Source organism: Bactrocera tryoni, unplaced genomic scaffold (assembly GCF_016617805.1).
Source record: "Bactrocera tryoni isolate S06 unplaced genomic scaffold, CSIRO_BtryS06_freeze2 scaffold_25, whole genome shotgun sequence".
Lineage (NCBI taxonomy): Eukaryota > Metazoa > Arthropoda > Insecta > Diptera > Tephritidae > Bactrocera > Bactrocera tryoni.
In genome coordinates this window covers 5,888,999-5,911,492 of record NW_024395977.1, presented here as the reverse complement: position 1 = coordinate 5,911,492, position 22,494 = coordinate 5,888,999, and the positions used below count along the sequence as shown (strand labels likewise).

General features: G+C 40.3%; 1 protein-coding gene across 3 annotated transcripts in view; it reads left to right on the top strand.

Moving 5' to 3' along the window:
* The first annotated feature begins 370 nt into the window (after positions 1–370).
* LOC120780636 overlaps positions 371–22,494 on the top strand; it is a 28,322-nt gene continuing 6,198 nt past the window's right edge. The window contains exons 1-3 of one of the 3 annotated variants that reach the window (XM_040112894.1): positions 371–576; positions 1,418–1,544; positions 1,816–2,159. In XM_040112894.1, the coding sequence (XP_039968828.1) occupies positions 482–576; positions 1,418–1,544; positions 1,816–2,159 (566 nt within the window). In that variant the 5' untranslated portion in view covers positions 371–481. Of the gene's footprint in view, positions 577–899; positions 1,042–1,065; positions 1,169–1,417; positions 1,545–1,815; positions 2,160–22,494 lie in introns of those variants that run through there. The other 2 variants (XM_040112896.1, XM_040112897.1) reach the window with 2 other exon arrangements.

The window sequence follows — 22,494 nt, the reverse complement described above, 5'->3', positions numbered from 1 at the left end:
ACTTTATTTCCACGCGCACCTTAGAGAAAGTCATTCTACCAAAACCAACAATTATTTACTAAATCTCCAGTAATATCTCTATGCATAATTATTTGTTAAGCTATTAAAACATTACCGCATTTTTCGTAAATTATTGCTGGTTTTGGTAGAATGACTTTCTCTAACGCGCAGTAGAAATATTATAATAGTTATGGCGACAGTTATGATGCATTCACTAGTAAAGTGGTAATATTTCCACAGTTTGTGAAATACATTACATGTGAATGTCATTGTGGCTCCAACCATGAGTACATACTCAAAATTATTGCAAATTGTTACAATTATGTGCACCCATGTGATAAGCCCTCCACTTCATGCTATTTATTTTCCATGTGTCTATAAAAGAGCGAACCATCTATTGTATGGACTCAGTTTGTCATTGCAGTCTATGAGACCCTAAAACTATTACATAAAAAAGTTATATAACCCGAAAAGAGCAAGGATGAGAAAATCATATATTTTGTGGATTTGCATACTACTTTCTTCGGTTTTGGCACAAGTATGTGAAGCATTGCCAAAATATGCTAACAATTCAGAGTGAGTTAATATACATAAGTATATCTAAAACTTCTTTGAAAAACATGTGTTACAAGTATTAAGTGATTATATTAAAGTCTTCTGTTTTCAAATCAAGTAAATTATTTTCATTCGCGTTTTCTTACACCCAATTCTTATTCTTCTTCGTATTTCAAACGGCAACTCAATTTAACCTCAATGTCTGCAATCGATCATTGCAGCTATCAAAAATATTTACGTACTTATAAACGTACTGTAAAGCAAATAGAAAGAATAGATATATCTACATACATAAATGTAAAAGTATTTAAGTACATTTCACATGTGTTGTAATTTTAATCAGCATACTTCGAGTTTGGTCAAATTCTAAAATAAGAAAATATTCTTAATATTGGGGTTTGGTCAAATTCTAGAAATATTAGAAATATAATATGTAAGAATATTAAGAAATTGCATAAAAAACAACACAGTCAACGTGATGCAAGGGTAAAGTTGCCAAATAATGAAATAACTACATTGACTACTTTGATTTCATTGCAATATCTTAATATCCGAGAATAAGTGCAAATGTATGAGAATATTAAGAATAAGCATTATAAAAAACCAACATGGGGTAAGGGTAATGTTGCAATTATTATGTCAAAACTCAAATTATTATTCAAGACATGAGTTCGATCGCATCAAAAAATGTCAATCTACACAAAAGTTATAATGGAATAACTTAGTTGCCCTTTGCTTTGTTTCAAGAAATAAAAAAAATAACCAACTGTTTAGACATATTATCAAATGCCCTGATAAATAATTATAACATATAAATAAACTAAGCTAACAGTCCTTTTTTTATTTAAAATTTTTTAACTAGATCGCATTTTGTGGGAAATAGTGATCGCCTATTCAACGAAAGCCAGTCCATCTATGAGCCAAACACACAAACGACTAAAGATCGATTACAGCGTTTGAGTTACACAACTGGATATGGAACAATAAATGTAAGACTTGTAATTATATTTGAAGAATCGGTATACAAATATAGTAAAATTGTACAAGGCTTTTCCATGCACTTGTGAAAATTTTTACAAAACATGTATAAAATCTATGTGCTAATTTCTCTAATATATGTATTATACCTCATTATAATATATTCATTTATTTCTTTTGGAAACAAACGAACATACGTATGCACAACATATGTTTGTGCATATATATGTATAATCTTTAATATTGATAGCAGATTTAATTTTTATTTTAAATAATTTTTAGGGATATCCGGGAAGTACAGGTATTTCTGCTTACAATCCAATTAAATTGGACCTGGGAGGAGTTGTACTAGGGACATTGGTTGGTATTGGCGCTATTTTAATAATTCCAAAGTTGTTGGGTGCTTTCCATGGAGGATATGCTGGTTATGGCCGAAGTGAAAATGACAACGATTTATTATCGTTTTCAAATATGATCAATAGAATTGATGATATACTTACTCAAAACAATATAGACTCAACAGGTTGCATGCAACGTGCTGTATGCAGTTATGTACGGTCAATCGAACTCAACTTAAAGACAGGTGTTCCAGACCAAATAGATGAATTCATTCATATGCTTTCGGAGTAAGTATCTCACCTCTTTTATAAGTTTAAACATATTGTCATTAGCATGGGTAAATAAAACGCTTGGTACTCTGAAAAATTGGTTGATAGACACCTCTAAGAACGCCTCTCCAAGTGTGAGCCTATAATTGTAAAATTTGTATCAATGCTTCCAACTATTTGAAAAAATATTTCGTTTCGAAGGTCGTATAGCAAATTGAATGCTCTATAAAAAGGCCTCAAAAGGTTGTTTTGTTTTAAATATATTAACGATTGAAATCTAAGGCAAATTTGTTTTTTTTTATAAGTCAATGAAAAAAATCAGTTTAGAAATTTTTGCTTTATAAAAATGGTCTGTATAATTTCTTGATTAAGTCAAGCTTTTAAGAAATATTCAACACCAAAATTTAACGAAATAACTAAAAGAAATAGGGCAGCAAATTTCCTACAAAACTAGGAATTTTTCCAAATTATAATAATTTTTTCATTCAATTACAAAATAAATTGTTTTCTTATTTTTCAAATAACCAAACTTTAACCCTTAATCTCTTTTAGGCGGTTAGGTTGGCGAGAAAAACGTTTCAGATATTTTTTGAAGAGCTTTCAGGTTTCCATGAAACCCAAAAAACGACTTTTTTCAGTAGGTAGAAGCGAAATTCAAATTTTTCTCTCTGATAATAAGAGAAAATAAATAACCGTTAGGCTAGATGTGCCTATCAACCATTTTTCAGAGTATGAAATGAAAACAAACATAAGCCTTTTATGACCCTCAACAAAAAGCCAAGTGTATTTGTACTCCGATATGAAACATAACTTTTGTTCATTCCAGCTTTAAGCACCAGAGTTATTAATAAATTTTACTTGGTGCTTTAGCAAATACATCTTTTAGGGAATAAAAACAATCAAAATACATGTCAAAATATATAAGATACATATAACTAATATTGTGCTATTTGTCGAAAATTCATTTAGTTGTTATCATCAATATCATATGTATCACCTAAGACTTATCCAGATAGTTATAGGGTTATGTATACAATATATAAATGATCAAATTCGCTCAAGATAAACACTACTATCCCTACCGATGCACATAGGAGCATTTTCTTTCAAAAACCGGAAAAAAGTGAGAATTACAAACTACAGCGATGCTACTAAAAATTGATTTTCTTTAATAAACCTATTAAATGATTGACCTTCAGCCCTCTCTATATTGCCACGCAAGTAGTCGGAACCTACACTTCGTTCTGTACGCACGTCCTTATTCTCGATACTCTCTATTATTCTGGAAATTGCAACTGGTGTTTTGTGTGCGTAAGTGAATTTCGGAAAATATTTGAAAATTGGACAATGGGCGTAGCACCGCCCATTTTTTGGTGAAATCCCATATCTTGGAACCAGACAGCCCGATTTCGACTAAATTAAGTATGTAACATTATTTAAATAATTCTATGTCACAGTGTTAAAATGAGCGAAATCGGCCTACAATCACGCCTACTTGCCATATAACACAATTTAAAAACCCATTTGATTCTTTCACTTTCCACTACACAAATAAAGAATTAATTAATGTGACGGAATGCAATTTTGCGGTAATAATTGCCCTAAAGTATGTCATCTTTTGACCAAAACTTGTCCAAATCCAAACAAAACTGTTCAAGCCCCTATGTACAGAATATGTGGACCTATACAGAACCAATTGCGCGAAAACTTGACCCTGCCCCATATAACTATTACCACGATTTTCGAACATCCACTTGACCTTCATCCATAAGATTGGTGATTGTATGTAAGGTACTCAAATATATTCAATATTCGGTTGCACCCGAACTTAACCCTTCCTTATTTGTTTTAATTTATATTGCATTATTATATTCAATCCTGCATTTTTATTCATTTTATCAGTCACCGACTAGCAGTCAACGCGATCGGTCACGCTTGTTAAACAGTCCATAAATTGTTTTTTCTCTACCATCAATTCTCTTTTCTCACGGGTCGCGCACCAGTGCATAGTGTATTTGTTTTTTTTTTCGCTACTTCTGTACATCTAGTGATTTGTAAACACACGTGCTTGACTAAACTTTTGATGTGAGATGGCCCCCGGGCCCCAATATCTCGGGAACAATAGATTTGCTCTATTGTCTCCGAGCCCTCGTGCAAAAAGAAAAAAGCCAGCAAACGGTATTGAATAATTCCCAGAATTGCCCGTAACAAAAAAAGATAGCGCCAAATTTCTTCTGATAAAATCTAAAGACGAAAATAAACCACTAAGTAGCTATTCCATTTTTGCGGTGCACAAATCACTTCTGGCTATAAGCATAGAAATAAACAAAATTACTCCTCTACGTGATGGAGGCTTATTGCTGCTGGTGAAAAATAAAGAAACAGCAAAAAAGTTTATTAACACCCATTCTCTACCGGGCCTTTGTCAAGTTTCATGTGAACTCCACCATAATTTAAATTGTGTTAAAGGGACAGTATACGCGCCATTCTTAAATCAAGTTCCAGAGGACGAGATTATTGAAGAACTCAAGCAATACAACGTCACTAGCGTCCACAAATTCACGCGCATAACTGAAGGAGTCGGCAAGCCAACTGGAGCAGTACTACTATCATTCGACACCTATTTTTTACCGGAAAAATTGACATATCCTGGGAAATATGCACTGTGCGGCCATATTTCCCAAATCCGATGCGATGCAAATCGTGTCAGAAGCTTGGGCATACAATGAAAATGTGCAAAAACGCACCCGCCTGCGTCTCTTGCAACCTACCCCCCCACCAACCAGAAAACTGCATCAGAACATCATGTGCAAATTGTTTTGGAGAACATGCAGCCCCGGCCAACACATGCCCCAAATATCAACAGGCCAAAGCTATTCTTAAAATAAAAACTCAGAAGAAATGTTCTATGCGCGAAGCGTTAAAATGACACAAAATACAAAATCCAATCGCAGTCACAAATTCCCTATCATTCGCCCAAACAACAAAAATACAAGACAATTCTACAGCACAAGTAAATACACATAATCCGCCTGATTCCAACAACTCTACTTCAGAAGCTCCTAATATTACGCAAGAAACCGTCAAAGCAACTACTAGCAAAGACAGTATACAAAAATTTTTAACAGAACTCAACGCTCAGCCAACAAATAAAACTAATCTGACAACAACAACTAATTCAACAAAAGATCATACTATTGTTACGTTAAATCAACACAACAATTACGGTAGCGAGAAAACGTCGAAAACAGAAACTGAAAAAGAAGAAGATCACCACATGGATATCGACACATCTACGTCTACAACAAATACCATGAATAGAGCAATAAGCAAAGGGAGTCCCAGCGTACTGAGATGTTCACCTATCAAAAAAATCAACAGTTCCAAGTAAACAACTTAAACATGCTTTAGACATCCCAATTATCTTTTATTTTATAAGTTATATTATAATAGATTCAAGTGTTTAAATTTATTTTTATTTTTATTTACAATTGAAATGTCATTAAAAATTATACAGTGGAATTTGAAAGGATATGGCAACAATTACAATGAGTTAGAGCAATTGATAAAAGATCTTAACCCTCATATAATTTGCCTTCAAGAGACCCACATCCCTTTTCAAGTAACTAACACTATAATCCCTAAGACGTATATTGGTTACTTCTATAATGACAGTAAAAACAGATATGCGAAGCAGGGGGTCGCAATACTAATAAAACGGAATATTCCGCACAAACGAATAGCTATACATACAAATATCCTGTCAATAGCCATAGAACTGAATCTCCTTACACCCTTCTCAATAATAAATACATATACCCCACCAAGTCAAACATTTTCCGACAAAGACATAAGAGATCTCCTCCATCAGACCCAGGCTCAAACGCTACTACTAGGTGATTTCAATGCGTGGAGCCCCCTTTGGGGTTCAGCCACTACCAACGCCAGAGGTACACAACTAGAAAATGTTATATTCGCGGAGAATCTGATTGTGCTAAACAACGGGTCAGCCACGCACTTTTCTACACACAGAACGTTCACCCATGTTGATATCACTATGGCTTCACCTCAACTAAGTCCTAAATGTTCGTGGAAAATCCTTAACTTCCTTTATGGAAGCGACCATTACCCAATTCTGACAGAATTACAAAATAATTTGAACGTACAGAACCCGAAGAGATCTCCAAAATTCTTGACAGATTTTGCAAATTGGGATCAATTCCAGACACACTGTCTAGAGGCGATACAAGAGTGGCACCCTGTAAACATTCACCAAGAAGCAGCCACAATTACCAAGATAATTAGAACAGCAGCCAACAAAACGATTCCTCAAAGCAACCCAAAGGGGCATAAATCACGCTCACCATGGTGGACAAACGAGCTTAGTCTATTACGTACAAATAAACAAAAACTTTGGCAGGTTTATAAAAACTCTTGTAACATTGTCAACCTTATCGCCTACAAAAAGGCAAACGCCCAGTTCAAAAAACGCGTCAAAGAAGCAAAACGGAAATCTATATCCGAATTCACCGAAACTATTAATCCAAACTCTTCGATACAAAAGATCTGGGCAAGAATCAAGACGCTCACTGGTATTCCAAGAGCTCCCATTATTGCGATACGTCATAATAACGATTTGCTTTCTTCCTCCACCGAAATTGCAAATGCCTTTGCTTCTACCTGGTGTAATTACGCCCAAGACACTAACTTTTCCGAAGAATATAATACGTTAAAGCAGACAATACTGGCCGAAGTATATTACCCCAGCACAGTCACAAAATACGCTCTCTACCTAGAAACAGAATTCTCCCAAATAGAATTAGATGTCGCTCTGCAACACGCTAAAGGGAAGTCTCCAGGAAAGGACCGTATAACCTACGCTATGCTCCGCAATCTACCACTTCCGGCAAAACGTATCCTTCTCTCATTGTATAACAACATTCTCAACGGGGGGCTTTATCCTCACACGTGGCTATCGGCCACCATACTACCAATCCCTAAGCCAAATAAACCCCAAGACAGTACAAGTGGGTATCGCCCAATCTCACTAACCTCCTGTCTCAGCAAAATATTTGAAAAATGCTCACGAAAAGGCTAATGTGGTTTTTCTTGAAAAATAATTTAATAAGTCACAACCAGTCAGCATTTAAAAGAAACATGGAACCATCGACGCACTCCTCCAACTACAACACTTTATCGCCGATGCGCTCTCAACCAAAAATCACATCACAGTGTTAGCCACTGACTTCGAAAAAGCGTATGATCGCATTGGCATTCATGTCATTTTAAATCAACTCAAAGAGTGGAAAATTGGGAAAAGATATTTCAAGTCATAAAATCGTTTATGACTGGGCGGGCATTCCAAGTTAATATCAACGGACAGCTTTCAAAACCTTTTCCACTCAATAACGGTATACCCCAAGGCTCCCCTTTATCGGTTGTCCTATTTATGATAGCCTTTGAGCAAATAAATAGAATAACAACAAACTACAAAAATATCAATTTAAACATTTATGCAGACGATGCTTTTTTTTATACAAAAAATAAGGACTTACCAAGCACTAAAAATACATTTTTAAAGCTACTACTCGAACTCAAACAATGGGGATTAAGATCCGGAGCCACCCTTGCTTATGAAAAGTGCAAAATTTTGCACATCTGTCGAAAACAAGGCTGCCCCGCAATTGATATCAATGTTGAGCTCACTAACATTCAAAATGTAAAAAACTTAAAAATATTAGGCATTATATTTGATTCTAAATATTCTTTCAAAGAGCACTGTCAGCAGTTAAGAAAAAATCTAGCTACCAGGCTTAATATTATTAAATACTTATCATCAAAAAACCTTTGTATACATACTAACACTTTAATTAATATAACAAGATCAATAATGCTATCAAAAATAGATTATGGACTCCCTATTTACGGGTGGTGCGCTAACACACATATAAAACTTTTGCAAGCGCCATACCATACAGCGGTTCGACGTAGTTTGAACGCTTTCCCCACTTCAACAGTTAAATGTATGTTAGCAGAAGCAGGTCTCCCCTCCATTGTTGAAAGGCGCGACCTCGCTACGTGGAGACTGATCCCAAAGTTTATTAATACCACAAATAAAACGCTATTCAACATATTCCGTCTCGCTGCATCCCACAAACGCAACTACTCCACCAAATCTACTATTCGTCGGTGCATATCCTATTGCAAAGAATTAGAGATTCAAATACCCCCAATGGGCAATCAAATTTGTAAGCAAGCGCCTTGGTCGCTACCGCAATCTTCTGTATCCGAGCTTTTACACACCTACCCTAAAGCACACACCAGTAATGAATGCTTTAAACAACTATTCATTGAGCACTTTAGCAGTAGGCAGATGATCAACTGGATCCCCATATTTACAGATGGATCAAAAACTGACCACAGTACAACTTTCGGTGTAGTGCACCAAAACGGGACACTCATAACAGCCGGTTGGCTCCCATTGCACTGTTCTATTTATACAGCAGAAGCAGTCGCGGCACTACAAGCCGCAGAATTTGCAACTAAAAACAAAGGGCACTTCGTTATTTGCACAGATAGTATGTCTGTAGTCTCAGCAATTAAAAATATTTACCACGATAACTCCATTATCAACCGAATTAGGGACAGACTTATACAATACAAAAAGAAACTCCAAATCTTTTGGGTTCCTGGGCATAAGGGCATCCCAGGCAACGAGTTTGCCGACGAAGCGGCCAAAAACGCAATCTCATCACCATGTCTAACTTTTAATGCATCGCCGAGCAAGGATTTACAGAAGGTGATATATAGACACCTCCGTAACAAACAAATTTCAGACTGGTCACATTATCAGCATCTTTACTCCACCATTAATCGTGAATGGTCCCATTATCAGCATCTTTACTCCACCATTAATCGTGATGTGCTAAAGCGCTTTACCCAGCGGATTTGTCAAGGAAAGAAATTACCTATTTCACTCGACTGAGGCTCGGCCACACAGTGATCACGCATGGCCACATTCTTCAATGTGAGACTCCACCTGTATGCCCGTATTGTCCAAACCGCCTAACTGTCCAACACATCCTCGACTATTGCCCAAACCTATCGGCGCTTCGAGCAAAGAATTTTGGTACTAATGTACCGTCAACTCTACTAAATGAAATTAACATCGGAAACGTTAAAAAAGTAATAAAATATATCAACGATATTAATCTGAGCAGCAAAATTTAAATCAATTTTAACCAAATAAAATATATCACAATATCAATATGTTAAATTCGGAATATAAGAATAGCATTCGTATATAAAAACAAAAAAAAAATTGTACGCTTTTAATCGCACCGTAGGCCCTGGTAGCTAGTGTGTATTTACTCATGTTAGTTTAATATATCATATTACTCTAATAAATAATAATAATAATAATATTCATTTTATTTCATAAAATCACTTTAAATAGTTTTTTCCGGTTTTTGAAACCGAATGCTCCAATGTGCGATGGTGGAAAATGAATGCAGAGGCATTAAATTTAGATGGTATAATGGAGTTTTCATGGAGCCGGGGTCAAAATATGGGTGTGGCAACGCCCAGCTTTAGGTGAAACCACATATCTCGAGACCCACTTGACCGTAACATACCGTTTGATACATAACATGACCCTTATATATGTTATAGTATGAAAATGGGCGAAATCGGACAACAGATACGACTACTCCCCGTATAACAAAATTTTAAAATCCGTCTGATTCTTTCCTTTCGAGTGTACAAATCTACAAGCAATTAATAAACGAGATTAACCTTTGCACGAATAATTCTTTTAGAGTATGCCACCTTATGACCAAATCTAGTCCAAATCCATTAAAAACTGTTTAATCTTCTAGGTACTGAACATTTGGACCCCAGTGCCTATAGTCGATTTTTTACAGAAAATATTGACCAAGGTGTGTGATATATAATTCAAATGCGGAGAGAATAATTTCCTGTAAGTAATATCTCTGAGTATTACATATGGGTTGATTCGGGTCAATACTTCCCAATATAAACATTTTCGAACTTCCGGGCGACTTTATACCGCATATATCGGCCAAAATGAGAGTGATCTTAATTAAATTGAGAGCGTGACTTTTTTATAACGGCGCATATTTGTACTTAGAATGAATAAGATCGATTGAAAACTCACCCCATAACCATCCCCCACCCCGTCTTACTAATAAACCTTATGAACCTGAAGGTACTTCCCTGGCTTCAATCGGAATTCGACCAATGTAATATTCAATTTATTAACAATGTTTATAGTAATGGGTTGTCAAAAAAGTCTTGCGATATTTTTATTGATTTTTTTTTATTGAAATTGAAATGAATTTTTGATGACTCATGCCCAGCTCTTGAGCGATGCTACGGCTGCTACTATGCCGGTCTCTTTCGACCAATTCAGCGATTTTATCGCAATTTTCGATGACAGGCCGTAGCGTGGCGCATTTTCGACCACCTCTAAACCAGAATGAAAACGTTGAAACCATCGTTGTGCGGTGGAAATGGAAACTGTATTGGGTCCATAAACTGCACAAATTTTATTCGCGGCTTGAGATGCATTTTTGCCTTTATCGTAGTAGTACTGTAAAATATGCCGTATTTTCTCTTTATTTTGCTCCATGTTTGCGACGCTCTAACTCACGAACGACTTAAAAGAAACGACAATTAATCAAACACGTGTTAGCGCGTGAAATGAGCTTTCCAAAAAGGTATAGCATGCGACGACTAGAACTACGCGCTTTCAGCGCCAACTAGCGAAAATACCGCAAGACTTTTTTGACAATCTATTATTTAAATTCTATTGAAGAATTTAAACAAAATCCAAAGGAAGTTGTAGAAATCGATCATTCAAACAAACTCTCTACTCATTATCGTTGGACGCATTTTCCCTAGCATCACATACTTCGATAAATGCGCTATACACAATCCTATTGTTTGTAGGAACATCTTCATATGATTTTGGCCCCTTAACATGCAACAAAAGCAAAATTAAATGGAATAGTTATAATTTTATCTCCTCCTCGTTGTCTTTTACGACAATAATTGGGAAAACTTTAGTGTACCGTCCCAGGACTTCGGGAATAAAAAAGGTATAGTCGGATAGAGGAGGTTCTCCAGATCAAGTAATAGCCGCAGAAAACTTATAGTAATTTACCACTATTTGAATTATCTATTTTTACCATTTAAATTTAATTTTACACTTATATTTTTCATTTTTATATTCACTAGCACTTTACTTATTCGTTTGTTCACATTTATTTTACATTATATTGTTTTATATCAATATTAAACTTATTGTTCAAATCTATTTATTTGGCAACAACTAAAGGGTAACAGTCTGTGAAATAATCATTGTTACCTTATCGTCATCTTTTGTAAATGAAGAAATTTGATTATACCCAAAAAAGGATTTTTGGAGTTGTCTATCGCAAAAATTCTTTTTATTACCCGCCAATGGGGTGTGTTTTTTCGCGTAAAACTTCTTTTTGCGTTGGCGGCCTTAAGCCGCGTTTCAAAAAAATAATCCTGGTCGGTCTAACACCGTGTAAAACTTTTGTATTTTTGTTAGTTTATAAAAATATATTAGTACGGTAACACTGAGTATTTGACAGTTTGAAGCTCTTTCCTTATTGTTAAATAAATAGAATTAAACAGTAACTTAAATATTGAATCAACCCATTTTAGGCACACAGACATACCATATTCACCGAAATTTGATGTTAAAAGTTTACTAGAGGCAGAGGGTCAAAGGTGACCTATGCTAAAGGCATTATTCGTGCAAAGTTTTTCCCAATTTATTAATTACTTCTGATTTATACACTGGGAAGGAAAGAGTCCGATTTCGCCCGTTTTCGCTCTTTACAAAAGAATGCTATATACCGAATGGTTGAAATCGGTAGATCGGGTCCTGATATATGTGATTTTACCCAAAACCGGTGCCAAACCTACCGTCCAATTTTTACACCGTTTTTATTTTCACATATATACTATATAAACAATGTACTGAATAGCTGAATATAGCTTTTGGGATTAAAGCAAAATGCTGTGTTGATCCCTTAGGTTAGGTTAGGTAAACATGGCTGATCGATGATCCCACGTAGACTAACAAATTAGTCCTTTGTGATGCCATTAAATGAAAACTCCCGTATTCGGACTTACAGATTGCCGAAGCGCTTTGTAGCCAATATAAAGTTACACGCTTAACTTCAACCCCCGCCAATTCGGTGGGGTGTCCAAAGGTATGCGCCCCCAAGTGTCTTAGTCTCGACCTCCCAAAAGCAGGACAGTCAAGCAGGAAGTGCTGGCTTGTTTCTACCACATCTTCCTCTAAACAGCATCTGCATTCAGCATCCGGCAAGATACCCATTCTTACCGCATGTAAGCCAATTGGACAGTGGCCTGTTAAAAGACCCACTAACAATGAGATGTTGGCCTTACTGAGGACTAAGAGATCATTTGATCTCCTGCGATCTATACTGGGCCAGAAGGCTTTTGCAACCGCACAAGTGCCGGTGCTGGCCCAGCGTTGAACGAGCATCCGCGTGGCCCAGCTATCTAGTAGTAGACCACAAGAAGAAACAGGAGCACCGATCCGTTTCCATTCTACCGATAATGATTCTCGGGTGCCTTTCCTTGCTAACTCATCAGCTTTGCAATTGCCCGCAATTCCGCTATGGCCCGGCACCCACACCAGTCTAATCACGAAACATCTGGCTGCTAGAGATAACGACGTTAGACATTCTTCGACCAACCCTGAACGCACTTCGAATGAGTTCAAGGCTAATATAGCCGCTCTACTATCTGAGTGAATAGTCACTTGTCTGAAGGTGGATGCACACTGCAACAGCAAATCAGCTGCTACCTTGATGGCTGCGACCTCAGCCTGGAATACACTACAGTAGTCAGGAAGTCTGAAACAGGAGTTGATGGAGAGCTCCCGACAGTAGACCCCTCCACCAACTTTCCCCCAAGCTTTGACCCATCCGTGAAGAAGCTTGCTGCCCTCTCCTCCAACGGCTTCTTCCACCACATCTCCCTCGTCGGTATATGGGCAGAGAAGGAGCCGCCAGAGTTCGGTACGGCGATTCCATGATCCAGATGATCCGGTATGCAGTCAAAGTTTGTAAGGATATCCGAATGACCAGATGCACGTTCCTTTAAGAAACCATATTCTCTGAGTCTAATAGCCACCTTCGCGGCTATGCACCTACCGGCAATGTCCACCGGCGTAATGTTCAAAATTGCATTAAGTGCCATAGTTGGGGTAGATCTTAATGGGCCGCATATGCTAATTAGCGCAGCCCGTTGAACGCTTTCGAGCTTTTTGGCCAGTGAGGTCTTCCCTAAAGCCCTCCACCACATGAAGACACCATAGAACAAGATGGGCTTTACTATGGTGTCATAGAGCCAGAGGATCACTTTCGGTGAGAGACCCCATCTTTTGCCAATAGCTCCTCTGCAGCAGTATAAGGCAATAGATGCCTTTTTTGCTCTCTCCTCGATATTCGGCTTCCATAAAGCTTCTTATCCAGTATGAGCCCTAAATATTTCACTGAGTCCGCCGGCTGCAGGTGAATACCTCCTATCTGCGGCAACGGTGCCGCCGGGATTTTATATTTTCGGCTGAATAAAACCATTTCCGTTTTGTTAGGATTAATGGCGAGTCCACTTCCGGCCGCCCACTTTGTTACATCGCTGAGATATCCCTGCGTCAACTCGTACACGGTGCTAAGGAACTTTCCTTTGACCATAAGTGCTACATCGTCTGCGTAGGCAATCACCCGGCAGCCGCGATCCTCTAGTTTTTGAGCAATTCGTCAACAACCAGGATCCATAGAAGAGGAGAGAGAACCCCACCTTGTGGTGTTCCCCTACTTACCCTACGCCTCGCACGCGCGCTGCCCCATTCCGTTTCGATCACTCTGTCATACAGAAGACTGAGAATGAGGCACTTGAGGTTCGATTCTGCCTTAATACCGTCAAGGGCAGTTACTACTGCCTCCGGTAGGACATTGTTGAAAGCTCCCTCGATATCCAGGAAGGTCCCAACAGCGAAGTCCTTGGCTTCAATGGCTTCTTCGAGCCATGACACGATAGTATGCAAGGCAGTGTCTACTGACCTGCCTTTGCGATAAGCATGTTGTGCTCTGACAAATAGTCTCTCGGAATGCTCTTCCTTATATACCAGTCCATCAGCCTTTTCCAGAGTCTTTAACAAGAAGGAGGAGAGGCTGATTGGCTCTGAAATCCTTGGCCGTGACATGGGAGCCCCTGCCAGCCTTCGGGATGAATGTAACCTTGACTCGTCTCCAGGCCCCGGGATGTAACCTAATCTGATGCAGTTCGCATAGATAGGTGTGCCAACCAGCTGCATGACACCTTAACAGCTTGTTGCAGCTGCGCTGGTATGATGCCGTCTGGTCCCGGGGACTTGAATTGTTCGAACGAGTTAATCGCCCACGTCAAATGCCGCTCATCCAGGATGCTGACAAAGGCCGCGCAGTCGTCATGCGGCACCCCGATAGATCCTCTAACAGAGGACATGTTACACGGAAAGTGAGCGTCGACAAGCATTTGAAGTGTTTCTTCACTACTGAGGGCCCACTTCCCATTTTCGTCCTTGAGATACCCCAGGGACACTGGGGTTTTTGCGAGAATACGCCTGAATCTCGAGGACTCGTGACAGCCTTCCACTTTTTCACAGAAGCGCTTCCACGAGGTCCTCTTAGCCTTTCTTAACTCGGACTTGTATATTGAAAGTCCAACTTTATACAAAGCCCAGTCATCAGATAACCCACTCCTGCGGGCCTTGTTGAAAGCCGTCTGCAAGACGCCCTAATATCTGAGAGCTCCATAGTCCACCATAGAGGTTTCTCTTTGCCCTTCGGCGATCTCAGCGGACAAGACCTCTCCAGCGCAGCCTTACACGCCGAGCTGAAGACTTCAACCCACTCCTCCACCGCATCGGTGGTGGCCAACGCGTCCACCTCCGGTGCGCGCGGGAGAGTTTGCCGAAGCCTTCTGCGGTAACCTACCCAGTCCGTGTACCTAGGATTCCTAAAGGATTTCCTAGGCGGACGTTCTCCGACTAGACTAAACTCGATGTACCTGTGATCCGAAAAGGAGTGATCGTCGAGGACCCTCCAGTTCGAGATCAGCGGGGCAATCGCTTGTGAGGTTAGGGTGAGGTCGAGGACCTCCTCCCTGCCAGCGGTCACAAAAGTAGGAGAGTCTCCTCTATTACAAATGCGAAGATCTTCGCCAATAATGAAATCAAAAAGCGACTCACCTCTAATGTTCGTATCCGAGCTTCCCCAGATCTGGTGCCGCGAATTAGCGTCGGAGCCGATGATGACGCCAGTGCCAGCCTTAGACGCTTCGGCTAAGGTCCTTCTCAGCATTAGGGGAGGTGGCTCCACCACATCATCGTGTGGCATATATGCGGAGATAAGCCAGAAATCTCCGGTGTCACACTCCAGTTTCGCTGTCACAATGTCAGCACTGCTGAAATTAGGTAAAAGAAATACCGTTAATTCATTCCTTACCAGCATACAGGCTCTGTTCCTACCTGCACCCTTGGCCGACAGGAGCCTGTGGCTCTTTGTCCTCAATCCAGATATCCCGTTACCAGTCAGCCACGGTTCCTGAAGACGGAGTCGCCAATCGACGAACCGCCCCCAACACTCGCCACATCCGAGAGATCCGGATCGATTTCCACGGTCATTTGACCGTTGGCGCCCTCTGTCGCACCGATTTCCACGGTCGATCGACCGTCAGTAACCTTCGACACCTCCACCGCAGGCACCGCAGCTTGGGGGCCATCAGCCCTGGCATCAGATGGAAGTACTTTCAACACTACCATCTCAAAACCATAGCTTATGGCTCCCTTTGTTTTGCTGAGAGGACCGATGGATTCCGTGTTTAGCGTTATCGGCGCTTGCCGATACGGTTCATCAGTCCTCTCCAGCCATAAGACTTTCCAGTCCTGCGCCGGAAGTGAGGGATTGCAATATTTGAGGATTTCCTCAATCTCACTCGGAGTGGAAGGTTCGGCCGGCAGCCAGAAGGCAGTGGCAGTGTTGATCCCTTATTTCAGCTTTATTTCAAATCTATTCTACCATTAGAATTATGTCGCACTTTATGCGATATATTAATTTGCCAACAAAATCTTCATTTGGGAATACTAAAGGATATGTCGGCCATTTTTTTGGAAAATACATCATATTTCTCTCAAATGGTTGTCAACATCTACAGTCGTAAATATAACGGCATCATCAGTTCGAGTTATCTTCGTTAATCTGTATCACGAGCAAAGGTAATTGCAATACAAATCTCCTTCTGTGCGTTGCTTACTCCATCACAATGTTCCTTCATTGTACGAAATGAACGCTTAAAGCGTCGCACATTTTACTTGATTACTCTCGCATCTTTATGATAAAATATGTGGACAATTTTAAATGATAAATTCCTCTTAAAACTGTGTCAGAAATATTAGCTTCCGAAGTGTCCATAACATAGGCCGAATATTGTCAAAATAGTTTTTGGACTTTTTCTTTATATTTCCATTATTTGATATGAGGCGGTCATATTATGAATTAAAGAAATAATTTTGCGTTAATAGCAGAATATGGACTATACCCTTATGACATCACATAGTAAAGGAATTTGTTTCACGCAATGTAGGCTTTGAAGCGAAATGCTTAGCTAAACAATGCTTTTAAACCAAGCTTATGAAACCAATCAAAATTAAGCGATATTTCAACCAATGCACATTTGAACGAACTTCGCAAATGAAGTGAATTATTGTCAACATTATCATCAATTTCATTTAATTTTATACTTGTGGTATTACGTATTTTCCTGCTCTACTCAACTGCAGATTTTCTCTATTTTTTTGTCTTTGTACCTGTAAGGGAGTTACGGAATGACTGATTTTCAATAAATATTGCCTACCGAACATTGTCCTCAACAACCGTACGCAATTGAAAAGTAAAGTCCTCTCTCGAGAAACAAAGAACAAACTCTATAAGTCCTTCATTATTCAGGTGGATATGGACCTGCACTTGGTATCTCAAATTGGCTCCAAATAGCGAAAAGAAGAAACGACTGGACCGCTGTTCTTAACTCTGCTTTAACCGCGTAAGCGGTGTCTAGGCCAGTAAAGAAGAAGAATGGGATATCGTCAAACCATACGAAGAAATTATCTCAGGAATTTAAGTACTGTTGATTAAGATACAACCAAATAATTAACGTTGGAAAAAAATGGTAAAAAATTTCACTATCACTAACGATGCTTTGAAATTTACCTAATTCTAAACTAAGGGGGATGGGATCATGGGTAGAAGTTCACGCAAGTGAGGAAAGTTCTCTGATCGCCATTCACTTGGGAGTGGCCAGAAACGATTCTTTTACATATGGCTCAAGCAGCTCACGACTTCCGGTCTTTGACCAAGTATCCTCTGGGTAGCCTAAGAACATCCGTTCGAAGGTGAGCTAAAGTGAGAAGGCGAAACATCCCCTGCATAGGGTTGTGCGCTGGGTTTGGGACCCGCCACGTAAAAAAGCCTATCCCAATGAAAAGCGACAAACAGCCTCGAATGAGAAACCCCTCTTTTGATGACGACCATGGCAAACGAAATAAGGATAACGATATCAGGGCATGCACCTGGAATGTCCGGTCCCTTAATTGGGAAGGTGCCGCTGCCCAGCTGGTTGATGTCCTCGTGAAAATAAAGGCTGACATCACCGCCGTCCAAGAAATGCGATGGACGGGACAAGGACAGAGACGAGCAGGTCCTTGTGACATTTACTACAGTGGCCATATAAAGGAGCGCAAGTTTGGTGTGGGTTTCGTGGTGGGAGAGAGACTCCGTCGCCGAGTACTATCATTCACTCCGGTGAATGAACGTCTAGCCACAATCCGCATCAAAGCGAGGTTCTTCAACATATCGCTGATCTGCGCCCACGCTCCGACAGATGAGAAGGACGATGTGACCAAAGATGCCTTTTATGAGTGCTTGGAACGCACTTATGAGAGCTGCCCCGCCACGATGTCAAAATCGTGCTTGGCGACTTTAACGCCAGGGTGGGCAAAGAAGGTATCTTTGGCACTACGGTCGGTAAATTCAGCCTCCACGAGAAAACATCCCCAAATGGGTTGAGGCTGATCGACTTCGCCGGGGCCCGAAATATGGTTATCTGTAGTACTAGATTCCAGCATACGAAAATTCATCAAGCTACCTGGCTGTCTCCGGAACCAAAAACTACCAACCAGATCGATCATGTTGTGATAGACGGAAGACACGTCTCCAGTGTTTTAGATGTGCGTGCGCTCCGAGGTCCTAACATCGACTCGACCACTATCTTGTTGCAGCCAAGATTCGCACCCGCCTCTGTGCAGCAAAAACGCACGCCAACAAACACAAGGAAGGTTCGACGTCGAAAGCTGCAATCACAACAGACTGCCGAACGATTTTCTACTCGGCTTGCACTCCTGCTCTCTGAGAGCACTCATCAACAACTCGGTATAAGGGAACTGTGGGACGGCATTTCAAACTCCTTACGTACAGCTGCATCCGAAACCATTGGTTTTCGGAAAGTGCAAAAGAACAACTGGTACCACGAGGAGTGCCGCGCCGCAGCGGAGAGAAAACAGGCTGCCTACCTCACAACGTTACGATCGACCACAACACGTGCGGGATGGGATAGATACCGAGAGTTGAAGAGGGAAGCGAGACGCATTTGCAGACAGAAAAAGAAAGAGGCCGAAATGCGTGAGTATGAAGAGCTTGATAAGCTGGCCGACAGGGGTAATGCTCGAAAATTCTACGAAAAATGCGGCGGCTTACAGAAGGTTTCAAGACCGGAGCATACTCTTGTAGAACCCCAAAGGTGATCTAGTGACCGATGCCCAGAGCATACTTAAATTATGGAGGGAACACTTCTCCAGCCTGCTGAATGGCAGAGAATGCACAACGCCAGGAGAAGGCGAACCCGATTCCCAATCGATGACGATGGAGCAGACGTTCCATTGCCCGACCATGAAGAAGTTCGAATAGCAATTACCCGCCTGAAGAACAACAAAGCGGCGGGGGCCGATGGATTACCGGCCGAGCTATTCAAACACGGCGGCGAAGAACTGATAAGGAGCATGCATCAGCTTTTTGTAAAATATGGTCGACGAAAGCATGCCCAACGATTGGAATTTAAGTGTGCTATGCCCAATCCATAAAAAAGGAGACCCCACAATCTGCGCCAACTACCGTGGGATTAGCCTCCTCAACATCGCATATAAGGTTCTATCGAGCGTATTGTGTGAAAGATTAAAGCCCACCGTCAACAAACTGATTGACCTTATCAGTGTGGCTTCAGACCTGGAAAATCAACAACCGACCAGATATTCACCATGCGCCAAATCTTGAAAAGACCCGTGAAAGGAGAATCGACACACACCACCTCTTCGTCGATTTCAAAGCTGCTTTCGACAGCACGAAAAGGAGCTGCCTTTATGCCGCGATGTCTGAATTTGGTATCCCCGCAAAACTAATACGGCTGTGTAAACTGACGTTGAGCAACACGAAGAGCTCCGTCAGAATCGGGAAGGACCTCTCCGAGCCGTTCGATACCAAACGAGGTTTCAGACAAGGCGATTCCCTATCGTGTGACTTTTTCAACCTGCTTCTGGAGAAAATAGTTCGAGCTGCAGAACTTAATAGAGAAGGTACCATCTTTTATAAGAGTGTACAGCTGCTGGCGTATGCTGATGATATTGATATCATCGGCCTTAACACCCGCGCCGTTAGTTCTGCTTTCTCCAGACTAGACAAGGAAGCAAAACAAATGGGTCTGGCAGTGAACGAGGGCAAGACGAAATATCTCCTGTCATCAAACAAACAGTCGTCGCACTCGCGACTTGGCACTCACGTCACTGTTGACAGTCATAACTTTGAAGTTGTAGATAATTTCGTCTATTTAGGAACCAGTATTAACACCACCAACAATGTCAGCCTGGAAATCCAACGCAGGATTGTTTCTGCCAACAGGTGCTACTTCGGACTGAGTAGGCAATTGAAAAGTAAAGTCCTCTCTCGACGAACAAAAGCCAAACTCTATAAGTCGCTCATAATTCCCGTCCTGCTATATGGTGCAGAGGCTTGGACGATGTCAACAACTGATGAGTCGACGTTGCGAGTTTTCGAGAGAAAAGTTCTGCGAAAGATTTATGGTCCTTTGCGCGTTGGCCACGGCGAATATCGCATTCGATGGAACGATGAGCTGTACGAGATATACGACGACATTGACATAGTTCAGCGAATTAAAAGACAGCGGCTACGCTGGCTAGGTCATGTTGTCCGAATGGACGAAAACACTCCAGCTCTGAAAGTATTCGACGCCGTACCCGCCGGGGAAGCAGAGGAAGAGGAAGACCTCCACCCGTTGGAAGGACCAAGTGGAGAAGGACCTGGCTACGCTTGGAATATCCAATTGGCGCCACGTAGCGAAAAGGAGAAACGACTGGCGCGCTGTTGTTAACTCGGCTATAATCGCGTAAGCGGTGTCTACGCCAATTAAGAAGAAGAAGAAGAAACTAAGCTTCTATCCCAAAATAAAATAAACGTTGACATATCAATTTTTGTTAAGAAAAAAACAAATGAATTGCGTGCAAATCAGTCACTTCCTATTTCGTTGATGCTGATATTGTCGGTTGAACCAACTACATAAAATTGACGGCCGTAAACGATATGCACTTATCCGATATATGTATGTATTTGCAACTTATACAGAACAGCGACGAAATGTACATAGTACATACATACTGTATACGACTGTTTTAAGTGTGACTTCTAAGGGAATCAAATTACAACGCTCCATCACTTGTGTTCTCTTTGGCGTATTTACAAAGTAACGTCTGCGTTTTTTCAACTGTATAAATTTATCCATTTATGTAAACAGTAGCACAGTCAAAAAGGGAACACAAACTTTTTTGTTAGCGATATTATATTTTGTTATTATTATGTAATGTAAAGCGAAACAATGAATATATTGAAATGAGATAAGATTGCAGTAGAAGTGTGTATATACTATATATAGATAGTAGGCGTGGACTACAACCAATTTAGTCTATTTTTGCACAGTGACATAATGACACATTTTACATAATGAAATATTTTTAAAGCACCGAATTTGGTTGAAATTGATAAGTCAGTTCCTATGATAAGGGATTTCTCCTAAGAGTAGGTGGCACTATGTCCACTGTCTAATTGTTACAATGATTCTCTTTACACCCTTAAATGCCTTCTTAGCTGTAATATTTAAAGTTTTTTACATTTACTTAGTGAGATATCCCGTTTTTAGTAGTTTTTAACAAAACCGTTATATTGGGAGTGGGCGTAATTATATGCCGGTTTCACAGATTTTAAAAGGAGGATGTCCCAAAAATATTTGTCATTAGTAAGTTTGATCGACAAGTTTGGTGTATTAAGCCTATTGTCGGCTTTTTGAAAATTTTCAGTCCTGCTATGATCCCCTGCATCATTTTTATGTTTTGTATTCTAATTTGCAGGCTTCTTTTTCTTTTTTGATGTAGACTCAGTTTACAACAGCCCGCCAACGGTTATTCCTTAAAGCTGTTTGACGCCAATTGGTTCTCCACCTGCCCTTTCTAACAGAGTGGAGGTCTTTCTCTAATTCCCCCGGCAGTTACCGCATCGAATACTTTCAGAGCTGGAGCGTTTTCATCCATTCGGACAAGCTTAGCCACTGTCTGGTTCCACGAAAAACGAAATTATCTACGATTTCGAAGTTATCACTGTCAACAGTGAGGTCGGAGCCATGTCGTGTGTGCAACGACTGTTTGTTTGTCAGATCCATTTTCTTATCCAATCTGGAGAAAGCAGAACTAACGGCGCGAATGCTGAGGCCAATGATATCAATATAATCGGCGTTCGCCAGCAGTTGTACACTCTTATATAAATTTGTGCCTGCTTAATTAAGTTCAGCAGCTCGAATTATTTTCTCCAGAAGAAGAGTGAAGAAGTCGCACAATAGGGAGTTGCTTTGTCGGAAACCTCGTTAGGTATCGAACGGCTCGGAGTGGCCGTTAGTTCCCGAGTTCCCGAACCTGACTTTTTGTTTTTGGTGTTGCTCAACATCAGTTTACACAGCCGTATTAGTTTTGTAGGGATACCAGATTCAGACTTAGCGGAATAAAGGTGGCTTTCACAAGCAGCTTTGAAATCGATGAAGTGGTTGTGTGAATCGATCCTCAATTCATGAGTCTTTTCAAAGATTTGGCACATGGTGAATAGCTGGTCATTTGTTGATT